Here is an 18,052-nt window from a genome sequence, read left to right as displayed (position 1 = left end):
TTCAAATCTTGATTTCTCATGTAAAAAGTAAATTTATTTTGAATTAAAGGTGAAACATGTTTTCTTATTGTTTGAGAAAGTCTAAACATTTTTTTAATTTCAAAATTCATATTAATCTTTTCTTTAATGACTAGTGTTAAGAGTGTTCAAAAAAACCGTTGGATTGCGATTTCTAGCCAAACCGAACCAAACCGGACCGAACCGACCGATTTTTTGAATTAGCGGTTCGGTTTGGTTTGGAAAACTGCCAAACCATGTAGTTCCCAGTTTGGCAGACCAACAGTTCAGTTCAAAACCAAACCTCCCCCACATAATATATAATTAAAAAAAATTATAAATTATAAATATAAAACCCGCAATGCTTTTCGTCTTCAGCTACCTCTCCTATTTCTCTCCCATTTCCTTTCAACCAAACCCTAACCCATTTGCACCAACCCACCCACTGTACCTTCTTTCTCTTTCCTTTCCCTCAGACATCGTCGATCAGTGCCAACCCACCGGCAGCCCCCACGTTGCAGGCTCTAGTCGCAGCTGACGCACCTCACACTGGGCGTTCCACTGGCACCGACGCCCGTCGCCTCCTTCCTCCTCCCATTCCGATCACCAATCGCCGGTTGCGGGTATGCCGAGTCTCTCTCTGTTTCTATTGTTTTACTTATTTTTAGTCTTCTTCCTGAAAAACTTTAACGACTTCGTCTTGTATTTTCTGTTGTATTGAGAATGCATTTTGCAATGACTTTATTTAGTGAGTCGATCCTTCATCTCTGGGTTTTGTTTGGTTGCTCAGAAAGCGTAAGAATGGAGGTTTTTAGTATGTGTTTAATACATAAACGTGTTTGTGTATGGATTCGGAATGATAAGGACCTAAGAAATATTAAAATTATTTAATTAAAAGTTAAAAAGGACCAATTGGTCAGTTCAATCAATTGTCTTTAGTAATAGAGGGTTTAGATTTGATGTATCTGGAATATGGCTGCTCTATCAGTGGATCCATTGATGGGTGAAGTTTTTGAGTCCTCTTGGTTTTGTACTTCATGCCTAACCTTGTTGGTTGAGTTACTGTTATTCAAATGTAGATCCTTGTTGTGTTGCAAAAATAAAAATTTAGTACCAGTTCGGATCAAAATGAACTAAACCAAAATAGAAAAAACTGAAACCGCAGAAATCGAACTGCGAAATGTAGTGCGGCTCGGTTCGATTTTCCACACCAAATCAAACTACTTGGTTTGATTTGGTAGCAAACCAAGCCTGTGGTTCAACGCATTAAACAGGCTCAAAACCTGCCAGATCGAACCGCGAACACCCCTAACTAGTGTGTTTGGAAGATGTATATATATAGGGTAAGTATGGAGGCTCAAGGTGAAGAACAAACTTGATAGAGCATTCAAACAAGAGTGAGAAGGTTTGAAATACTGGAAGTGTGCTGGCTGGTGGAATTCTCAACCGTTGGTAACTTGTTTGTAATTGTCTTTGATTGTAAGTTTGTTATTTTTACTCACTTGTTGTGTGAGGGGATTGTATTTGCTAGTAATGTGCTAGTGGTTCTTGCTTGGACAAGGGATTGTATATTGGTTCTAGCTCCAATTAAAAGCTAGTGTTGATTCTCCCTAGTGGAACCTCAAGCTAAGGCTTGAGATAGAGGATTAGGCTTTTTAGAGACGAACCTCTATAAATTTCTCTTATTCCTTGTGGTTGTGTGATTTTATTGTAATCATTACATATTAAGATCACAAATTTAAGAATTTTCAAAAGAGTTAAAATTATTAATTATTTTTTGAAAAACCCAATTCACCCCCTCTTGGGTATTTTTTTAGGCAACAAAAGATGTTATCTTCGCCACGTAAAATGTACACATAAAAAAAAGAAAGTGCCATATCATAACTTTAAATCCCAAATAAATAAATCTCAAACACCTAAATATCTTTTAATCACTAACTCAAAAAACGCTACTAATACAAATGTTAAGTTCAGGGGGGGAGAGGGGTTAAATAAGTTTTTTCACCCTATTTAAAATTTGAATTTAAGTAGAAGAAATTGAAATAAGAATGCAGTAAATGAAAGAAATAATGCAGTACACTGGATGTAAAGTGGTTCAACCTTAATTGCTTAGTCCATTACTTTGGTTCACAACTAAGGATTTGGCAAACACACAGTGTATTCGATTATCTTGATTTTTTCTCACAAGGCTTAGCCACAACCACTGTCTTTCAAGGATGAGGCGTAACCTATACAGTTGGCTTTTTCTCACTAGGCTTAGTCACAACCATTGCTTTTCCAAGATAAGGTGTAACTTATTACAGTTAGCTTTTTAAACTTGAGTCAATCAAAACCAATACATAGTCTTTCAAAGGATTAGATGTAACGTTTACAAGTTTCACAAATGATGTGAAAGGATTTCTCAAGAGAAAAATAGGTAATGAAACAGTAAGCCCTAAAGCTTTTCTCTTGAATGAGAGAGTTACAAGGTTTTGAATAAAGATCACTCTCTATAAATAAATTTCACAGATAGATTTTGAAAGATTGAGCTTATGAGAAGCATGAAGGATTTTAGAATGAATGTTGTAGGCTCTTGAAGGTAGCTTTTAAGTTTATAATCAGTTCTTCTAACCTTCTTTAAGCAGCTTCATCTCCTATTTATAAATTTCTTGCATTGAATGTTAGCTAACATGGAATATAACAATTGGAATGTTTCAATTGTCTCACAATTGCCACTTTTTGTCTTTATAAACATTAAACAACATATATTAATTCATACAAGGACACTCATGTTGTCTTAAATGCATTAAATAAACTAAAAAGTTAAAATCTGCAAGCATTCAATGCGCCCAACGACTATATTTTTTAATGTCTAATAGTCGATACTTGACTATCATAGTCTCACTCGAATAACATAGCGTCTTACTCGATTAGACTTTTCAAGTAATCGATTATAGAGAGGGCTTACTTGAGTATGACCAAGTCATTACTCGACTAACACAGAAGTCACATAAACTTGCATTACTTACTCAATTACCAGGCTAAGATTACTCGACTAATATAAATCTTCACTCAACTAACACAAATATTTACTCGATTAAAAGAATACTTTAGTTGATTGAGAAATAGGCTTTACTCGAGTAAAAAGATGCTCAGATTTATGAAGTTTTAAAGATACTCAATTTTTCAAAAAAACTCACTCGAGTGACGAAAGATCCTTATTCAATTTTCAAAAGCACCATACTCAATTTATTTTCAAGATAGTAGAACTTTGCATAACATACTCGAGTAGGAACTTATGATATTTGATTGAAACAATCCATATACTCAATTGTTTTTGAAAGCATGTTGAGCAATACTCAATTGAGTTTTGTTAAAAAAGGGTTTTTCATATTTAATCAATTTTCATAAAAGTTTTCTCATAAGTTTTATAATATATTAGACTAATACAAAGATATACTCAACTATTTTGAAAATACATCTGAGTATGAGATTCATCAAACTTAAGAGTATTACAAAATGTTTTGGAAATACAAATTTTTCAACAGCTACCTTATTTTATTCTCACTCACAAAATATGACAAGACTAAATAGATTGATTAGTCTTAAGAGGAGGGTGAATTAAGACCACCCTTAATAAGATTAAGATATTAATAAAAACAAAATTACTAGAAGTGCAAATAAAGTAAGAATGTAGAGCACAGTATTTTGAGTGGTTTAGCCCTAACTATCTACTCCATTTCCTTAGCACTTTATTAAGAATTTTAAGCAACTTACTATTAGTAGTTTTTCATAGGCTAAGTTATAATATTTACACAGCTTTTTAATAGGCTCAAGCTGGAACCTTTACAAACACTTGACACTATATGGATCAAACACTCTATAAAGAGTGCTTTTTATGGATCAAACACTTGACACTCTATAAAGAGAAGGAAAAAGGTTTTTAAAAAATGCACTCTCAAAGAAGCCGTAAGGATTTAACACTCTATATCAAATAGGCTTCTCATTCGGGTTCAGAGAATAAGGATATAACTATGTACTTCTAACCCTTTAAAAAAAAATCTAGCTTTGACGAACTTGTGCTTTTAATCAAGATTTTGATTCTTTCTATTCAGATTAGTCTTCTATATGTTATCTTCAAGCGTCAAATATTTATAGTTTTCTTTATTCAATATATTTGGCAGATTATCCAATGGATAATTCATTAGGCTTGAAAACCTCCCTTTTGTCTATAGCAACAGTTATAATTAAGTTTGAAGATCAATCATAGGTAATTTTAGTGAAAGAATATTCAGATAACATTTAATAAAGTTCTGTTTGTCTGAAAATGAAGAACAACTACATTTAATGTAGTCATAATGCCTATATTTTTCAAATTTTAGAGACAGTTAGTCTAGTAAGATTAATAGTTACTCGAGTAGAATTAGAGGTTACTCAAGTGTTTTTAACACTTAGTCGATTAAGTGATTCATTACTCGACTATTGAACAATTTCACTCGATTAATGTTTTTAGAAAGAGATGTCAATACTTGATTATACAATTGTGTTACTTGACTAAAGAAAATAAGACTCGATTAAAACTAACTCATTGTCGATTAATTTTTTGAGTACCTTACTGTCTAAAAACTTTTGAAGAATAATAGTCTATTAAACAATTTTGTTATTTGACTAAAGAAGATAATACTCGAATAAAACTAACTCTTATTCGATTAACTTTTTGAGTCCAAAAACATTCAAAGAATAATACTCGAATAGCACAAATGATACTCGATTGAATTAAAGTATTAGTTGATTAATTCTTTGGTTACTCAATTTAAGTCACTTAAATGTCTCTATCATTATTCAACTAATTATAAGCAATTACTCGACTAAGCTTAAGCTTATAGATAACTTGATTTTACTCGATTACACAGTGAAATTTGGTCTGTTAACATATTTGTTACTCAACTAAATATTTTCATTACTCGATTAAAAAGTGATTACTCAATTGAAATGTATTTGTACTCGATTAGAACTTGAGACCTTTTTTGTGACATTCTTATTCAACTATCCTACTCGATTAATAGTATTATTACTCGACTAAATTAAGTGATTAGTCGATTAAAATTTTGAATCTTGAATTTTTAGTATATTTTACTCGACTATTTAATTCTTATTACTCGAATAACTTTTAAATATCAGTTTAACTCGGACTTCTTAGAGATAATTACTCAACTAATTACTCAAGTAAAATTATGTTATTCGATTTACTAAGTGTATTACTCGATTACTTTTCTATTTTTATATTTTATTTCAACAATTTGTATTTTTATTATTCGTAGGATATGTAAACATCAAAATCGATGGTTCAACGAGGATTAATCTCCATTCTTTCTCTCTCTTACTCTCATGTTCATATCATCTTTTGTGTTTTAGGATAAGAACGTAAAACAAATAATTTTTAATAGTTGAGATATAGAATGTTAATGTTTTACATATCAAGAATCAAACACTATATTTTTGTCGACGTTCAGAATTGGTCGACGAAGATTTGTAGGCCCGCACCGGTATGGTAGATCCAAAAGAGGAATAGTGAGGTATCCGGTCCGATTTGCTGAGTCGCAAACCCGTCCCTGCAAGGTACTCCAAAGCTCAAGTTAGTGAGCGAGCAAGTAAGTGTATTGGGTGTTTGTCAGTTGGCAGAAAAGAGTACATACCTCGGCCCTCAAAAGGGCTGGTCGATATATATATGAGCAGAAGCTTCTCTGCATGCTCCGTACTTGTACAGGCGATGGGATGGAATAACTGGCGGGGGCATCCCTACTGCAGCGAGGTGTCGATGAGACTTTCATTAATGAGGATGGGATCTGCCATTAATGAAGATGGGATCTAAGGTGGATGTCCAGAAACCTAGGCGCGACTATAATGATGTTGTTGTCAGAAGACCAGGATGGGACTGGCATAGGCCGGCCAAATGGGCTTAAAGGGTCCAGTCAGGGCGGCCCTTGGCCTACCGATATGCCGCGACACACGCCCCTTCTACAATGTGAGCTGACGGGCTAAGCCGACGAGCTATGGAGATCATTGGGAACTTGCTCAGAACATAGCTGGGGGCCTCCCCGAATACGCTGACGAGTTAGAGGTGCTACCGGGAGCTCGCTTGGTTCCGACGTTTGATCCTGGGCTTCAGCATTATCTGAGCTCACTTTGACGAGCTCAGTTCGATTCTTACTAGGCTGAATCACTACATTAAGTCCAGCCCACACAGAGTAGAGCGAGAAAAACCCATAACATCAAGCCCCTCAGCTCGCAGTGCGATCTACGGGCTGGGAGCTGACACATACCCAGCTACATTGACCTTCAATACATCTTTTCAACTTTCCACCCAATCATTTCAAATCACGTTGTTTCATGCAACACGTCTTGTCTGTGGCGCATTTATTGTGCATGTTTCTCGTAACTGCCAATCATCATGTCCGTAGTCCCCGCACTTTTGCCCACCGCCATTGGATCTGGGGAAGCTCGTCAGTCTCTTTATCCAACGGCAGGCGTTCTGAACCATAAAAATGGGGAGGGGGTCATTCTACTCCCTCTTTATCGTCTTGTTTCAAAAATCCCCCTCGCTCCTGCAACTTGCTTTCTTTTGACTTCGAGATTTCATTGCCGCTAGTTTCGAAGACCCTTTGCCCTAGTTTCTCTGCTGGTTCCCGTTCCTGATTGCTGCAGCTACTAACTTAAGAACAGTAAGTTCCTCATATTCCTTTAACGTATTTCGATTCTATCTTCGGTCTTTCCATTACCTCTGCCTCCGCTCCCCGCCACTCGGCGATGGTGGGGCGGCTTATGGGAATAGGATTTGCCTATCCCAGGAGGTTCAACAAGCTTAGAAACCTCAGCCCCCCTTTTTCTTTTGAGTAATGCCCTGTTGCGAAGCGCTCGCAACATGACAGGTAGAAGGCATCTTTAGGAACTTTGATTCAACGTTCTGATTCTTTTCTTCTCCTTTTTTTTTTTTTAGATGTCGACATCAAGTTAGAGGCGCCGCAACCATAGGGTAGAGAGCGATGACACCTCCAGCTCTTTGGGGAAAAAATGAGTAATGTTGCTGCGGACTATTCAGGACGTGGCTTTATCTTGTTCAGAGGTTGCTGAGATAGCTCTTCAGTGTACCACCCCCGTATTAACCTAGCGATTTGCCGAGGAGCGTATGGCTCGTGAGATCTTCAAGCGGTATCCCTCAAGGCTGACGATCGATGAACTAACATCGTATGCCGCCTCATACCGCTTTCCTTGTGGGACTCGTCTGATGGTCCCTTCCCCTGATGACCACGTAGCTTTTCCTCCCATGGGATTTGTTGCCATTAGCCCCCAACACTTAGAGTTCAGTTTTAGGTGTCCACTCCAGGCCTACCTCATAGATATCCTGAACGACCTTAAGCTCGCTCCTTTCCAGTTAACTCCTAACTCGTACGCCCAAATAACCTGCCTAGCCATCCTTTTTAAAAAGAACAAACTTTCTCTTCCAACCCCTAGAGTACTTAAGTACCTTTACTCTCTCAAGGGTACCAAGGATGGGCTGTACTAGATGGAACATCGCTCCTCGGACTGCAAGAGGGTCTTGCCTCAAGGAAGGGCCAAAGGCAGGTCCAATGTTGGAGACTACAAGTCCCAATGGTTTTACCTGTCCTGTTCCTCTCTGAAAGACCTCAACAACTTCAGTTTTGTACTTGTGCCGAGTGAGTAGAAGTTTTTTTTTGCACCTGTAATCATCAACTCGGTCATGCCTATCTTTGCTTCACATGTGTCTTTCTAATTTTACAGACGTCACCGGGGGGGCAGCCTGAACTAACCATCTCCGAAGCGCAAGATCTTCAAGCAGCTTCGGACTTAAAAATCGACGAAGACGATTGTGATTTCTGTGAGTCTATTCTTTGCGATTATCAGCTCACCCCTCCCTTTAGTATCAAGGAAATCAGGAAGGGCGACATCAGGATATGTGGCCAAAAGGAGGTAAGGTCTATTTTTGATGACGCTGATTTTGATGGGAGCTCGATTAGGGAGAGCGAAGCTCGTGGTGAAGTTACTGTTGCAGCTTTACCGACACTATTAGAGGCGATGAAGCTCCAACTCGAACGACCTGGTTCTTCCATGATCTCCGGTGTCCCTAAGACCGTTCGTGCGGCCTCTTCCCCTGCAAAAGCTCGAGGGGCTAGGACTCATACTGAAGAAACCAGCTCGAAGCGAGATCTCGATAGTATGCCTTGTGCTGGTTCCGCACTCGTAGTCACAGCTTTCGTAAGGCCGGTTACCACAGACACTTCCTCGCAGCTCAGGGCGGCCAAGGCTGCCTTGAGTCGTGGAAAATCCGTGGTTCGCGAGGAGACTTCTGGAAGTAAGAGGAAGGCCCCTCCGACCTCACAACCTGCCCCGCAGGCCTAGGTTGATAAGAGGAAGAAAACAAGCACCCCCACAGGACCGAGCGCATCCGATGTAGTGGTTGGTGGGATGTACTTTGCCCCCTCCTTGATAATATGGACCGGGTACTTGGTAACTATGCCAAGAGCCTAGACATGAAGGAAGTGTCGGGTGAGGCGCTTGAGGATTACATCGCTCGCCACAGTCTTCTGGTGAGGTTCTTTTCCCATTCTTGCGTTTCTTTATTTCACCCTCTCTCTTTTTTCTTTTTTTTTTAGCACGCTGACCCCTCCAATTTTGTAGGCTTCCTTAGGCGTCTTCAAGCTGAAGGAAGAGAGGGCTCATGCCATGAAAGAAAAAGAGAAGCTCGAGGCTGCTACCGAGGTGCTGAAAAAGGACAAGAAGAAGCTAGATGAGAGCATGGCCTTTGTGACCGGTGAATCTAGAAAATATCGGGGAAAGGTTGAAGGCTTGGAGGATTGAGTAAGGGAGGCCGAGCGAGCCAAAAAGGAGACCGAAGATGAGTTGTATCGCCAAAAGAAAATGCTCGACTTGGCCTATTCCCAAGCCACCTCAAAGCTGAACAAGGCTGAAATGGACTTAGCTGCAATGCAAGGCGAACTGGAGTGGGCTCGGCAGGAGGTTGATCAGCTGAAAGTCGATGTCGAGGTTCGGGTTGCGAGGGAGCGTGAGGAGGTCGAATCTGATGTATGCAACGCATTTCTTTTTACTTTGTGGAAAGCACATCCAGATCTCGACTTCTCGTTCTTTGGTGAGGAAGCGGTGGAGGCGATGAAGAAGTATGCCTCTGATGCTGCGGACTTGAGAATCGCTGCCCCCGCGTCTGGACCCAACCAGGTCATGGTCGATCTTTCTGTTGAGGATACCACCAACCCTATTTCCCAAGATGTGGCAGCTCCAAACCAAGATCCTTTAGGATGCTAGACTGTTGTTTTCTTTTTTTTTTCTTTTACTCTTGTATCTGAATTTTGGGAGCAATTCATTTATTTCGTTCAATGGATTTTCGCTTCTTTATCATTTGCTGCGAACTTCGAAAACACAGCATAGAAATGAGCTTAAATTCAGTTAACTTAAGTATACCTTTAACTTGTAAACAAGAAATTTTGAAAACAAGCGGCTTTAAATAACACATTGAATAAGATATTGTTAGCTCGAGCCGCATGCTCAGTAGGTCATGATCGCGAGATCAAATCCAAACTAACGTGCGGTAGCTTGATAGTTGTTAAATTAGTTCACATTTTGCCGTCAAGTTATACACCCAAGTAAGTCATAGTTTGCCCCCAGCTAATGTACCGTGACTTTTGAGGGTTTTGGCGAGGTCAATGGTGAACACTCAGGCAGGTTGCAATTCATGCATTTTGTTAAGATAAGAGGACCCCGGCCGGTGAACCATGACTCAAGAGTTTTGAGGGTGGTGCCTTGTTTTGGCGCCAAACCATGACGCTGCGGTCAAGATGAATGGGCTTCGCTTTACCAACCACGACCTAGGGTGAAGACTAAGATGAATGCTCAGATAAGCCACAAACCATGGCATGTTGGCCAAGTTGAATGGGCCCCAGCTCGCAAACCATAGTCTTATAACCCTCCAATTATTTTCTTATTCTTATTCTTAACAACCAAAGCGTGGGTGCAAAAATATTTATCAGAGATAAAAGATACGTTAATATAGTTCAAACAGAATTTTGTTGCTTGACTTAACGAAGAAAATATCAACAAAGTTGAAACGTCGATTGGTAATTGAAAATGCGAGAAAAGGGAAAAGTGTTTGCTTATCGAAAATATGGTTTTAGATGCCCCGCGTTCCAAGCTTGCGGGAGAGTTGCTCCGTCCATGTGGGCCAAGTGATATGCTCCGTTGTCGAGATTTTGCTTCACATTATAGGGGCCTTCCCAGCTTAGGCCCAATCTCCCTTCACTGTTCTTTCGAGCTTCGGGAAGGACAAGGCATAACTAAGGTCGTCGACTTTGTAGCATCAGACTCGGACCTTCCGATTATAGTATCTTGCCACGCGTTGTTGGTAAGTTGCCACTCTCAAGCCAGTTGTCTCCCTTGTTTCCTCAAGTAGATCGAGACTTGAGGCCAGTAGTCGGTCATTGTTCTCTTGGTTGAAAGTAGCTCTTCGCTGGCTTGTTACTTCATTTTCCATTGGGATCATCGTCTCGGATCCATATACCATAGAAAAAGGGGTTTCTCCTGTGGTTGTGCGAGCTGTAGTTCGATAACCCCAGAGCACGATTTGTAGTTCGTCCACCCAGGCTCCCTTTCTCGATTCCAACTTGGTCTTTAATATTTTCTTCATTATCTTGTTCACGGCTTTGACTTGACCGTTGGCTTGTGGGTGGTCCACGATTGTGAAGCTTTTCTTGATCCCTAGTGACTCGCAAAATTGTACGAACTGCTCGCTGGTAAACTGGGTCCCATTGTCGATGACTATTTGTTAAGGGACACTGAACCTGTAGATGATGTCGTTCCATACAAAGTTTTCTACCTTTGTGGTAGATATCTGTGCGAGCTCCTTTGTCTCTGCCCACTTGGTGAAGTAATCTATAGCCATGATAGCATGCTTACATCCGCCACGAGTTGTTGAAAGTGGCCCAATCAGGTCAATGCCCCATATGGCGAAAAGCCAAGGGTTGCTCATTTGTTAAAGATAGACAGGGGGAGCTCGTGGTACTTTTGCGAACCTTTGGCATGCGTCGCACCTCCTCACCAAGTCCGTAGCATCTTGCTTCATGGTAGGCCAGTAAAAACCCTGGCGAAATGCCTTCTGAGCCAAGGATATTCCCCCAGCATGATTGTCACAGTGGCCGGCATGGATTTCTTCGAGAATCACTCGGCAATCAGGCTCATCAATGCATCTAAGTAACGGGACTGAGAACCCTCACTTGTACAGCATATCGTCACAAATACAATATCTGGCCGCCCAGGCTCGAAGACGTCGTGCCTCTAGTTTGTCGCTTGGCAATTATCCTCCTTGTAAATAGTCCACAATCGGCTTCATCCATGAATCTGGCCTTAGCTCAATTGTCACTGTCTCGACTTTTTCCTCCGTGCTCGGTGCTACTAGGAACTCTATGGGGATGGCTCCCAATGAGTCAACTTCTCCAACCGAAGCCAAACGTGTTAGGGCATCAGCGTGAGAGTTCTGGCTCCGCGGAACATGATTTACTTCGCACTCCTCGAAGAAACAGAACAATTCTTGAGCTTTCTAGAGGTACGTTACCATCTTTGGGCCCTTTTCCTGATACTCCCCTTGTACCTGACAGACCACGAGCTGGGAGTCACTGAAAATTTTTAATCGCTCTGCCTTAACTTCTTTTGCTAAGTGGAGACCAGGTAGCAGTGCTTCGTATTCAGCTTCATTGTTGGTCGCTCTAAACCTGAACCTCAATGTGTAGGGGATCTTATGTCCCTCTGGGCTTACCAGGAGTATGCCAGCTCCAGACCCGTGTTCGTTGGACGAGCCGTCAACAAATAATTCCCAAACTGGCGAGGTTGGGGGGGCTGGTTCTTCCACTGGTCCTGTGAATTCTGTAACGAAGTCTGCCAGTACTTGACCCTTTATGGCCGCTCGTGTCCTGTACTCTATGTTGAATTGAGCGAGCTCAATAACCCACTTGAGTAGGCGGCCGGATGAATCAAGCTTCTGTAAAATCTACTTCAGTGGATGTTTGGTCACCACACTAATCTGATGAGCTTGGAAATAGGGGCGTTACTTTCGAGACGCGATCACTAGGGAAAAAGCGAGCTTCTCCATGGGAGAGTATCTTGTTTCGGCATCGAGTAGCCTGTGGCTTACATAGCATACCAGGTATTGGACCCGATCTTCTTCTCGAACCAGAGCGGCGCTCACTGCGTACCCAGACACCACTAGGTAGACAATCAGTTCCTCCCCTTCCTTTGGCTTTGACATAAGGGGAGCCCGCCCCATATATTCTTTCAACTACTGGAAAGCAGTCTCCCACTCTTCCGTCCATTCAAACCTATTTGCTTTCTTCAGAACTTTGAAAAATGGGATGGATTTATCAGAAGATTTGGAGACGAAACTACTAAGGGTCGCGACCTGTCCATTTAAGCTTTGCACTTTCTTAGTCTTGGTGGGTGATTGCATGTCAAGTAGAGCTCGAATTTTCTCTGGATTGGCCTCAATACCCCTCTCATTGACCATGAAACCCAAAAATTTTCCAAAAGCCACACCGAATGAGCATTTGAGTGGATTTAACTTCATCTGGTACTTCCTCAGAACCTGGAATGCTTCTCCCAGGTCGCTGACGTGGTTGGCGACCTATCTGGATTTCACCAACATATCATCAACATATACTTCCATGGTCTTTCCGATCAAATCTCCAAACATCATGTTAACTAGCCGTTGGTACGTCACCCCTGCATTTCTTAGTCCGAAGGGCATTACCTTGTAACAGTATAGTCCCCAATCCGTCATAAAAGAGGTATGCTCTTCCTCGTCGGGGTTCATAGGGATCTGATTGTACCCGGAATAGGCATCCATGAAGCTCAGAAGCTGGTGGCCGGCCGTTGCATCCACGAGCTGGTCAATTCTTAGCAGGGGGAAGCTATTTTTTGGGCAAGCTTTGTTTAGATCAGTGAAGTCAATGCAAGTTCTCTACTTCCTATTCTTCTTTTTCACCAAGATCGAGTTTTCCACCCATGTCGGGTATTGGGCTTCCCGGATAAATCCGCTGGCTAAGAGCTTGTCTACTTCTTCCTTCAAGGTCGCATACCGCTCAGCCGTTATTGGCCTCCTCTTCTGACGAATCGACTTATGGTTGGGGTTGACATTGAGCCGATGTTGCATTATCCTTGGGTCTATTCCCACCATATCTTCGTGGTTCCATGCGAACACGTCCAGATTTGTTTCAAGGAATTCGGTCAGTTGGGATTTTACCTCGAGGAAGAGACCTTTGCCCACCTGGAGGTGCCTTTCAACGTCTAAGCTACTGACTGCAACATCTTCTAGCTCGTCCGCTGGGCTGGCGGCTTGGTTGCAATCCACGTCGCGTGGGTCTAGGTCGTGGCTAACTCCCTGGCCATTGACAACTCAGGCCTTCCCTTCGGAAACCATATTTATCTTTTTTCCTTTGAGCCCTATTTTTAATGCTTCCTCGTAACAGCGCCTCATTAAATGCTGCTCGCCACTCACACAACCGGTCCCTTTCAGGGTCGGGAATTTGATGGCCAGGGCCTTGGTTGAAACAACTAGGTCCAGGTTGTTCATGGCGGGCCTACCCATGACGACATTGTAAGCGGAAGGACCGTCAATGATGAGGAAGTCCGCAATTGTCGTGGCCTGGAGGTCTGATTCCCCAATTGTTAATGGGAGCCTTATACGTCCTTTCGGGATTACTGCATCGCTAGTGAACCCGTGTAGTGGCTCCAGAGAGGATGTCAGCTGGTCCGGCCTTAACCCTATTTAGTCGAAACATCCCTTGTACATGACATTCACCGAGCTACCTGTGTCGACCATGACCCTCCGTACTTCCATATTACCAATCCGAGCTCGGATCACAAGGGCGTCATTGTGCGACCAGTGTACGCCTTTAGAATCATCTTTGGTGAAAGAGACGTCTTCCAAAGCTATCTTGGCTTTCTTGGAAGGTCCTTCTTGGCTGCCATCCCTGACAAACAGAAGGTGGACGGCTTCCCAAACATATCACTCGTCCGACCTGTTAAAAGTTCCTGCGATATGGGGCACTCAATGGATAGTAAAGATAGTTCTCACCGTAGGTATTTGGTCCTGCTCGGGAGCTCGGTGAGGACTTTGTTGAGCCGGATGTTTGGGCTGTTGATCTCTAGGACGCACCACACAGTCACGTAGCCGACCCCTTCTAATAAGTTCTTCAATTGCATCTTTCAGAGCCTAGCACTCAGAGGTGGTGTGCCCCACTTCGTTGTGATAGGCACCGAATTTTCTCTTAGTTCTGTATTTGTTGAGAGTTTTTAGAGGGTTAGGCCTTCCGAAATCCTCCTTGTTGCATTCTGTGGCGAAGATCATGTCTTGGGAGTCATATAAGATACTGTAACTTTCATACCGACCTCGGCATGCTGGTCATTCAACCCCCTACTCGAACCTCGCCTTTTGCCGCCTGATCGTTGGGGCTTCATCCTCGACCCTCCTTGCGAGAGTCTTCATCAGCCCTCTTCTTGCTTTAGCCGGTGTGTTCTGCCCCCTTCTTCTAGTTGCTCGGCTTTTTTAGGCCGAATGCTTCCTCCCACCAGACCTCCTTCGCAGCTCGTTCGTAAAATTCACCGAGGTCTTTCACCGGGGACTTGTAAATGCTTTCGTAGAGTTTCCCATCCTTCCGGAGCCCGACGGAGATCGCGGTCGGGATACTTTCATCGGAAAGGCTCTTGATATTATTCACTTTGTGCCTGAACCTTTCTAGGTAATCCTTCAAAGATTCGCCAGACTGTTGGAATACTGTAGCGAGGTGGCATGTTGGAGCGAGTTGCCTTTGGAGCGACCTATACTGATCTATAAATTTCTTTTGGCATTCCTCCCAACTGCAAATACTGCAGGGTGAAGTCTCCTTAGCCACGCCCGGGGGATATCTCCCAAGGTCGCAGGGAAAGCTCGGCATTTGGCCAATGAACTGGAGGTTTGTAGGTCCATCTAGACATTGAAAGTGTCCAGGTGGTCAAAGGGGTCGCTGTCCCCATTATACTAAGGGATGCTAGGGACCTTAAATCTGCGGGGAAGGGGCTCCAGCTCGATTTCCCTAGAGAACGGGGTCCTTTCTTCAAGGCTTTCCCTCCGATCGTACGCCTCATGCCTGGCCTCCAGCTGTTGGATTCTCAACAGTAGTTCCCCCACTATGGGGTCCTGATTCGTCGAACGCCCGGTGGGGAGTTGTTCTTCCCGTGCGAAAACTTGTCCTGAGTGATGGCGGTCTTGCGGGGGAGGTCGCCCCCTATTCTCACAATCAGAGGAGTCGCGGTGGGTGCCATGGCTACTGCTGATCCCGACCGAGGAATCCCCACGTCGTGGATTCTCAAGTCGGCAATTTCCTCCATGGATGTATTTGTGGTGATTTCTGCAAGGGCTTGCACCGGTCCTTTGTTTGGTGAGGTGCACCCCCGACTCCCCATCATAGCATCGCCGCTCTTCCGCCCTTTGAGAGTGTAGGTTGGAGGAGCGGATCGAGCCAACTCGTCGCGTGTCCTTTCTAACTTTTCTTTCCTCTAGAGAGGGTCTTCCACCTATAGGTCGAGAGGCAGTCACCTGCGCATGTGCTGTCTGGACTTGCGTTTGCGCTAGCACTTTTACTATATTAACGAGCTGCATGACAGTGTTCTCCAATGTTTCTTGACATTGCTGCCACATCTGTGTTACTCCCGCGTCGGTGGTGGAGTCACGGGTGGGTAGGGGCACCGCGAAGGGACTCCATGGATGGCTTCGATTGGAGGAGGCATGGAGGTGGACACCACAACTCCCCCAGCTTGTGAAATCTCCAGCATAAGGTCGGCATGATTCGCAAGTCGGTTGGTCGTTGCTCTGGAACCTCTTGTGTTTCTAGTTTTCGGCATTGATGTTTTACCGATGTTTTACCAGAGCGGGCCCTTCTTCTAGCGCCAAAATGTTAACGTTCGGAATTGGTCGACGGAGATTTGTAGGCCCGCACTGATATGGTAGATCCGAGAGAGGAATAGTGAGGTATCCGGTCCGATTTGCTGAGCCACCAGCCCGTCCTTGTAAGGTACTCCGAAGCTCAAGTTAGTGAGCGAGCAAGCAAATGTATCGGGTGTTTGTCAGTTGACGAAAAAGAATACATACCTCGACCCTCAAAAAGGCTGGTCCATATATATGAGTAGAAGCTTCTCTGCATGCTCTGTACTTGTACAGGCGATGGGATAGAATAGCCAACGGGGGCGTCCCTGTTGCAGCGAGGTGTCAACGAGACCTTCATTAATGAGGATGGGATCTGAGGTGGATGTTCGGAAACCCAGGCGCGACTGTAATGATGTTGTTGCCAGAAGGCCAGGATGGGACTGGCATGAGCCGGCCAAATAGGCCGAGGGAATGGGCCTAAAGGGTCCGGTCAGGGCGGCCATTGGCCTGCCGATATGCCGCGACACGCCCCTTCTACAATGCGAGCTGACAGGCTAAGCCGACGAGCTATGGAGATCGCTGGGAACTTGCTCAGAACATAGCTTGGGGCCTCCCCGAATACGCTGACGAGTTAGAGGTGCTATCGGGAGCTCGCTTGGTTCCGACGTTTGATCCTAGGCTTCAACATTATCTGAGCTCGCTTTGACGAGCTCAGTTCGATTCTTACTGGGCCTTGAGCATTTGGGCCAAATCACTACATTAAGTCCAATTCACACAGAGTAGAATGAGAAATACCTGTAATAATTTTTAATTATTAAAGAAGAACGCATGTGTTTAAGCTAATTTTTAATGAATTAAAATATAGTTTTGAATACTAAAATATTGATGAAAACTTACTAGGAAATAAAATAAATAGACGAGGGATATTTCAGAACTGTGTTTGTTTGTATTATATAGCGATGGTGAATAGATTAAATATTTGTTACTATTTGGCTGTAAAAACAGTAAGCATAATACTTTTATTTTACAAAAAAAAAAAAAAAATCACCAAATTTAGAGGGCAGAAGGCTTCTGGACAACAAGGCAGGGGTTCCCTTACAGAGTTCCTTGTTTGGTTGGTGGGAAACCGATAATGAAAAAGATGAGAAAGTTTTGAGCAACACAACCACCAACCAAACAAACAAACACTATTCGATTTATTGAAATTTAAATATGCCTGAATTATTCATCCAGATAAGTTGAAAGAGAGGACTGCGAATGTGGTGCTACAAAAACCATCATATATTCTAATTCTTAAAAACATCAAACAAATTGATAATTTTGCATTTTACAACTATCATTATCAAATGTTTTTTTATACTATTTGGGCCGTAAGAACAATCTGCCTGGGAGGCCCAAATAGCTGGGCCCATGAAAGTGGTTACTTGGGTTGGGCTAGCCTACTGAACTCTTTGTATCACAAAAATACTTTTATTCTGTCGTACCCCCTTAAATAAATAACCATGCTACATGTACTGATGAAATGTAAGATGTACAAATTTGATGATTAAATTGAACATAATCCGATGATGAAGTCCGACTAGACTTCATAAATTAAACTTCATCATCAATTATTAGGGTTCATTAATCATGAAGCTCAACTGGGCTTCATTAGGGCTGACAATTTTGGACACAACCCATTACACGACACTGAGTTAAGCGGGTTAAGGTTGGGGTTAATCGGGTTCGAGTCATAAACGAGTCAGCCCGCTTATGACATGATTATATTCGTGTCTTAGACGGGTCAACCCGTCTAACCCGTTTAGACACGAAATGACACGTTTAATTAAACGTGTTAACGGGTTGACCCGAACACGTTAACACAATTATATACGAAATGACACATTTAATTAAAAGGGTTAGTGGATAGATTTGAACAAGTTAACATAATTATACACGAAATAACACGTTTAAAACTAAATAACACGTTTAACAGGTGACGCAACACGACCCGTTTAAATTAAACAGGTTAACAGGTGACACGACACGACACGTTTAGTTAAATCGGTTAAACAGGTCATGTTGTGTTACACGTTTAATAAACGTGTCGTATTTGGG

General features: G+C 42.7%; 1 protein-coding gene across 1 annotated transcript; it reads right to left on the bottom strand.

Moving 5' to 3' along the window:
• Positions 1–12,334: 12,334 nt before the first annotated feature.
• Positions 12,335–14,256, bottom strand: LOC127799804 (uncharacterized). Its single transcript, XM_052334023.1, has 6 exons — positions 14,129–14,256; positions 13,861–14,024; positions 13,550–13,815; positions 13,037–13,432; positions 12,803–12,937; positions 12,335–12,676 (listed from the first exon to the last, which is right to left on the bottom strand). Exons 1-6 carry the CDS (start codon positions 14,254–14,256, stop codon positions 12,335–12,337), a joined length of 1,431 nt encoding a protein of 476 aa, XP_052189983.1.
• Positions 14,257–18,052: the final 3,796 nt, after the last annotated feature.

The sequence above is a fragment of the Diospyros lotus genome, chromosome 4 (assembly GCF_014633365.1).
Source record: "Diospyros lotus cultivar Yz01 chromosome 4, ASM1463336v1, whole genome shotgun sequence".
Taxonomy (NCBI): domain Eukaryota; kingdom Viridiplantae; phylum Streptophyta; class Magnoliopsida; order Ericales; family Ebenaceae; genus Diospyros; species Diospyros lotus.
The sequence above is the reverse complement of the archived record's forward strand: the minus strand, read 5'-3'. Positions and strand labels throughout refer to the sequence as shown.

What these genes read in the sequence shown, in the direction of transcription:
- LOC127799804 (XM_052334023.1), bottom strand. Translation starts at nt 14,256, where the DNA reads ATGCAATTGAAGAACTTATTAGAAGGGGTCGGCTACGTGACTGTGTGG. An exon ending in AGCAGGACCAAATACCTACG is followed by an intron (nt 14,025 to 14,128) that starts GTGAGAACTATC and finishes TCTGTTTGTCAG; the next exon opens with GGATGGCAGCCAAGAAGGAC. An exon ending in GGGTGGAAAACTCGATCTTG is followed by an intron (nt 12,938 to 13,036) that starts GTGAAAAAGAAG and finishes AGAATTGACCAG; the next exon opens with CTCGTGGATGCAACGGCCGG.